General features: G+C 39.4%; 1 protein-coding gene across 2 annotated transcripts in view; it reads right to left on the minus strand.

Moving 5' to 3' along the window:
- oxr1b (oxidation resistance 1b) overlaps positions 1–7,070 on the minus strand; it is a 110,879-nt gene that overhangs the window by 30,120 nt on the left and 73,689 nt on the right. For both annotated transcript variants that reach the window (XM_056479534.1, XM_056479533.1), the window contains exons 7-9: positions 6,050–6,205; positions 1,729–1,913; positions 909–1,567 (exon numbers count right to left, since the gene is read on the minus strand). In XM_056479534.1, the coding sequence (XP_056335509.1) occupies positions 909–1,567; positions 1,729–1,913; positions 6,050–6,205 (1,000 nt within the window). The remainder of the gene's footprint in view (positions 1–908; positions 1,568–1,728; positions 1,914–6,049; positions 6,206–7,070) is intronic.

Consider the following 7,070-nt stretch of genomic DNA (forward strand, 5'->3'; position numbering starts at 1 on the left):
ATTAATAGATAGATGGATGGATGGATGGATGGATGGAGATAGGATGGGCTGACAGATAGATACATAGAGATAGACAGACAGAGTGATAGAATGATAGATGGATAGCAAGAGTGAGAATGATAGATGGATGGATGGATAGATAGACGGATAAAGACATACAGATAGATAGATAGATGGATGGGTAGAGATAGGATGGGCTGACAGATAGATAAATAGAAATAGAATGACAGAGTGGATGGAATGATGGATGGATAGACAGACAGAGTGATAGAATGATAGATAGATAGCAAGAGTGAGAACGATAGATGGATGGGATGGATGAATGGATAAAAGGGATGGATGAATAGATAGATAGACAGACTGATAGAGACAGACGGATGGATGGATGGATGGATGGATGGATGGATGGATGGATGGATGGATGGATGGATGGATGGATGGATGGATGGATGGATGGATGGATGGATGGATGGATGGATGGATGGATAGATAGATAGATAGATAGATAGATAGATAGATAGATAGATAGATAGATAGATAGATAGATAGATAGATAGATAGATAGATGGATGGATGGATGGATGGATGGATGGCTGGATGGCTGGATGGATGGATGGATGGATAGATAGATAGAAGAAAGATGGATGGATGAATGAATAGATACAGACAGACAGACAGACCGATAGACAGAGTAATAGAAGGATGGATAGACAGCGACGTATGGATAGATGGAAATACTGTGCAGACAGAGACAGACAGACACAGTGATAGAAAGATGAATAGCATGAGTGATAGAATGATGGAAGGATAGTTTCATCCTGAATCAGCCTACAAACATGCATGAAGACCATAATAAAGACAGTGTTGTTTTCATCTGTTGATCAGTCGTGTGCTGACAGTAGTTTTACCTTCCTCTGCACTCTGTCCCTCTTCAGCTCCAGGCTTAACAGCTGCTTTGCAGTCACTGTCAGTCCTCAGCTCACCCTCCGTCACATCACTGCTGGCCTGCAGACTCTGATCCTCCAGGCTCTTCTGCGTCTCCTTCACAGCATCCTCAACAGCCACAGTGTCTGAACACAGCGACTCAGACGTGGTGCGTGATTTGGGCTCGTCCACAGATCGGTCTCTCAGTACATTCTCCAGAACATTCTCACATGACTCCTCATTGAAAACATCTGTAGTGTTCAGACTCTGCTCGATGCCGCTATCCCTCCATCCTCTTCCCTCCAGCGGTCCAGCTTCTTTTACATCCGTTCCACCAGCCGTTGATTGATCTTCGGTGACTGTGGCGGCCTGGTTGATGGTTTGCACCGATTCTGAAGACGCTCCAGAGGATTTTATCTGCTGCAGTTCATCTGAAGATGTTGCGAGGGCATCATCGCGGACTGGCGAAAGCTCTGACTCTGTGAAAACGTCTTCAGATAGTGATGCTTCTGTGCTGCGAGGGGCCGTGCTGGCACTGTCGTTGCCTGTCTCACGGATTCTGTGAGCCGCATCGGCTGCGTTGAGACGTGGAGCCCTCTTGAGATGGCTCACCTCGCTTACTGAAGGCTCCAGCTCTAGATCTCTGAAAAATACACATATTATTTGTGTTTTATTATTGTGTGAGAAAATGATAAAGAAGTCAAATATTGGAAAATATATATGATTTGATTCCAGTCAGATTTGAGATTAGCGCATTAATCAAATGTGTGGTAAAGGATTAAACAAGGATCTTAAGTCACGTACGGTGGCACAAACTCTCTGAGCCTGATGTCGGTGATCTCTCTGCACATGGCTGCAGACTGAACCTCCTCCAGCGGACACATGATGCCATATTCCTCACAGCCTCGCTCCTGCACCAGCCGGTCAGACTTGTGAGGGTCAAACATGATGTTGTTCGGGGTGACCAGCAGCACACCGCTCACTATTCCCTGAAACACAGAGGAATGAATAAAAATCAAACATGCACTCAAAAAAATGGCGTTTGCAGTTCATTTTCTGTTCAGTTTGCTGCTCATTATTTAAAATGAGCTGAAACAACACAATTCTTGAGTTTGTTTTGGTGAGAACTTAATTATTTTATGATCAATCCACTTAAATTTGTAAAAAACATAAGTTAAGTTAATTCGTTCAAGTTGCCCCAACACAAATCGATTGTGTGGAACGCAGCACTTGTTTTTTAGAGTGTCAGTGGACCGTACATACTTTTGTTTGGCTAGACTTGATTATCAGAGTGATTATTCTGACCACACTCAGACAGGAGGAGATCAACATGAACATTTAAACCAATCAAGGTTTTGGTTTTGAAGTGCTTTTCATGGTTAAATATGAAATCAATGATCAACATGAACAAATTATTCAACATGGAGACATAACTAAGCTGTAAATGTAAATTTATTGCGTTCAAATATAAGTTCAATTAATTAAATAATTGCAGCACACTGTGCTAAGGGACCAGAATTAGACATATTTAGGCATTTAGACCAAAACAAAAAATACAAACAGTACCTATGAAATATTATTATAACGTAAAATAACTTTTAATATAAACAAATTTGTTTGTGATAGCAAAGCAAAACTTTTCTGATTTAATGCTCTTGAAAAAAGCATGCTTGAGCTGTTTTAATATTTTCAGGGAAATAATGATAATCTGAAACAAAATTCATTACTAACCACGGCTGGATGAAAAGTACTAAACAAAAAGTTTTTTTTTTTTTTAAGTTTTACATATTTACAGCGCTGAAAATAAGTATTGAACTTGTCATTTTTTTTCCTGGGAATAATGTTTCTAAAGGAGCTGTTGACATGGGATTGAACCAGATTTTGTTAAAAACCCAAACAATACAAACATAAAAATAAAACAAAACAAAACAAAACAAAAATCTGAAAAATTATTTATGTGTAACAACAATGGAATGACAGAAGGAGAAAGTACTGAACTACTGAAATGTGTTTAAAGGACACCTATGGTGAAAAATCTACTCTTCAAGCTGTTTGGACAGACATATGTGCATGTATGGTGTATAGACCGCCATATTGGGGTGATATAAACACACCCCGTGATAAAAACAGTGGACCAATTGGAGCGGTTTTCAGATCGACCGCAACTTTACGTAGGAGTGCGGTCCCCCCGCCCACGGAATTGATTGACAGCTGCACGTATTAACATGTCCCGGTAGTCACATGTATAATCATATCAACAAGAGAGGACGTGCGCAAAGCAACCGGGAATAAAAGGTGTGTTCAGTTCGTTAGGATCATCAATTATCATCAAATGTGATCAAGAGTGAGTTTTACAAGTTTTACAATGAATTACAGCGATTTAGCTTAGCTTCACTTCATCAGCACAGCCGCGTGTCAGAACAATTATAAAGGAAGACACTTCAGTCCCGGTTTGTGGACGTTAAATCAGGTTTATTTTGAACATTAACATAACAGATATCCATACAGCAGTGGAGGTTAACCTGTATCATGTCACATTTGCGTGCAAAAAGAGTGCAAAGCTAAACGGGCGCTCTGTCTGTCTGTGTGTGTGTCTGTGTGTGTCTGCTGCGGTGTGTGTGTGTGTGCGCGCGTGAACTTTGTGTGACCCTGCCATGCAACTGCACAATAAATACTAATTGGTAAAGTTCTTACTGTAGTATTTCTCACTAACGCTACGTGAGATCTGCTTCCTTTAAGTCTGTCTGTTGTCTGACGCTGCCGAGGGAGGAGATTAAGGCACGCAGAAAGGCACGTAGAAACGGTGGGCGGGGAGGACTAGTCTTAAAGGAGCAGTACACCAAAACCGCCACCCAGTGAAAAAATGTATAAATAGGACTTTAATAAAAGGTATAATAAAAAATCTGATGGGTGTTTTGAGCTGAAACTTTACAGACACATTCTGGAGACACAAAAGACTTATATTAAATCTGAAAAAAGGGCTAACCTAGGTGCCCTTTAATACTTTATATAAAAGGCTTTTTTGGTGATGTCAGTTTAAAGATGCCTCTCATATGGAGAATGAAATCACATGAATTACTCAGATGTGATTTTTTTCACAGACTTCAACAGAGTGTAAAAATCTTGATGGTTTTGTGGGTCTCGTCTATAAAATTTGATCTTTATTTTGTTTTTTATATTGGGTTCAAGTCAGGTGATTGGCTGGGCCATTCCACAGCTTGATTTTCTTTCTTTGAAAGTATTTGAGAGTTTCCTTGGCTGTGTTTTGGATCATTGTCTTGCTGAAATGTCCACCCTGGTTTCATCTTCATCATCCTGATAATGTAGATGTTGGACTGAAGCAGCTAATATTTATTTACAATGATGAAGGGCAGAGGCTTGCTGAAGAACTACTGAGAGATTTCAGCTGCGTTCTGGGCTTTCACTGCCTTCCTACACCTCTCTTTCTTCATGTGTTCAATACTTTACCCTGTGTCATTTACTATAACACTGATGTGATGAGTAAATTGATTTTAATAGGCTAAACCTTTTATTTTATTTTCAGTTTTCTAATGTTTCTTATGTATTCTATCATTTGAGGCTCCTCCCCATATTTGTAACGGTTGTTGGGGGAGTATCCTGTATTTTAATATCCCAATGTTGACATGTATGGTTTAATGACTTGCTTTTCTGACACACAAAGTCTACTCTAATGCGCAGTAAGCAGATCTAATTTTTAAATTTCAAAGATATACAAATAAGTCATATATACATGCAACATCTATTTAAAAAATGTATCAAAAAGAGTTTTTATATGAATATGACAACATATAGCCTATATTTATGAGGTCCAAGGAACATTTCCAGGTTTTGATGAATAAGCTACTATATGTTAAGACTTTACATTTAAGTACAGCAGAAGAGTGCCATTTTTAATTAACTTTTAGAAGCACATTTAATTGAAACATTATTAATTTTTTTACCTGTAAGCACGGTTAATGTTCAAACTATTTATAATGTTTAAAGTGGCTGACAATAATAAATACTCACAATAATAGGAATTAATCTGCCTCGTTATTGAACTGTGCAGAGCTGCAGCTGCTTAATTAGGCTGGCTACACTACTGTTTTTTAATATGGTGGTACTTGGAGAGACTATTTTTTCTGAGGTGGTACTTGGTGAAAAAAGTTTGAGACCCACTGCATTAAATAATACAACCTTATTGTAAAGTGTTACCATAAAAGAAATATTAACCTTTTACTCATCCCTAATAAATCCAGAGAATTTGAGAACAGTCAAGTGGTGTCTGAATTTTTCCAGAGCTCTATAAATATGCGAGAGCATCTACAAAATTATTATTATTATTATTATTTTTATTATTATTCATTCATTCATTCATTTTCTTTTCGGCTAAGTCCCTTTATTAATCTGGGGTCACCACAGCAGAATGAACCGCCAACATATCCAGCACGTTTTATGCAGCGGATGGGAAACATTCATACACTCACTCACACTCATTCACTACGGACAATTTAGCCTTCCCAGTTCACCTGTACCGCATGTCTTTGGACTGTAGGGGAAACCGGAGCACCCGGAGGAAACCGACGCGAACGCAGGGAGAGCATGCAAACTCCACACAGAAATGCCAACTGACCCAGCCGAGGCTTGAACCAGCGACCTTCTTGCTGCGAGTCGACAGCACTACCTACTGCGCCACTGCATCGCCGTATTATTATTATTATTATTATTATTATTATTATTATTATTATTATTATTATTATTATTATTATTATTATTATTATTATTATTATTATTATTATTATTATTATTGTTATTATTAAGTTTTGGCCTCAAAAACACTTCACTCCAGCAAAGAAAAAAAGAGTCATGAACACTTTTTTTTAACCCCAGCAAAAAAAAAAGTCACAAAAACACTTTTTGCCTCCAATTAAAACATCAATAAAACACTTTCGCACTAGCAAAAAAAAGTCATAAAAGCACATTTCGACACAGCAGAAAAAATAAAAATAAAAACACCCCAGCACAAAATAAAAAAGATCACTGCAAAAACCCAAAACTAAAATAACACTAGAACATTTCCAGCCTAGTAAAGAATGTATATCTGCCAATTTCCCCCCACACTCACCTTGCCATCAGTGATGTACTTGCAGTTCATTTTCAGGAACTTCTCAGTGAGTGCCTCTTCCTCCTCGGAGGTGGAAGACACCACTCTGGCGGGCCGCGGGGGTCCGTGAGCCAGGCCGGTGCTGCTGCTGTGCCTGCGGTGGACATGGTCTGAATGCTGGTGGGAAGAAGACGGAGTGAAAAACAGCTCAATCAGTGGTAGCCTTCGCCACATCACACCGAACACGGCCCAATCCTCAGCTCTCACATCCTCACACACACACACCTAGTCATCATAACAACAACAACTGGAAATAACAACCCATTAAGGCATAAGGCAGATCCCTGGAGGCTGTTCTACTGTAAGAGAGCTGACAGGCAGAAACCAGGGAGACTGAAGCAGGTCTCCTAACATGATGCTGCAGGGGTTGAGTGACTGTCAGCATCTTTTGTGTGTGTAAGTGTGTGTGTGAGAGAGAGAGCTCATTATGGGACAGGAAAAAGGAAAGTCACTGCTCACTGAAACTTGCTGCTGACACACCAATACAAACCCAATGCTTTTTAAAAGGTTACTTTCAGCTTTACAGAATGCTGAATGCATTGCTGCAGAATCCTGAGCTGAAATGGGAACAAGCTGATATTTATAGAAGCCCGTTCCTGAAACTGAATGAAAAATAAAAAAGGTTATTGAGACTTTTTATCTCAGAACTGTGATACAAACTCACAAATCTGACAAAGATGAGATGTAAGATGTGAGATGTAAATTCAAAATTGCGAGTTGTAAAGTCAGAATTGCAAGATATAAACTCATAAATCTGAGAAACAGTCAGAATTCTGTCTGCGCCAGTAGCCTAGTGGTTAGTGTGTCCAAACATGACACAATAGCGTTCACGACAACCCAAGTTTGATTCCCAGCATGAGGTCCTTTGCTGATCCTTCCCTTCTCTCTATGCTCCCCCATACTGTCCTGTCTATAATCTCCACTGTCCTTTCCCGTTAAAAACCCCTTTTCATCAAAAACCCCTTGGTGGAAAACCCAGTAA

Source organism: Danio aesculapii, chromosome 19 (assembly GCF_903798145.1).
Source record: "Danio aesculapii chromosome 19, fDanAes4.1, whole genome shotgun sequence".
Taxonomy (NCBI): Eukaryota; Metazoa; Chordata; class Actinopteri; order Cypriniformes; family Danionidae; genus Danio; species Danio aesculapii.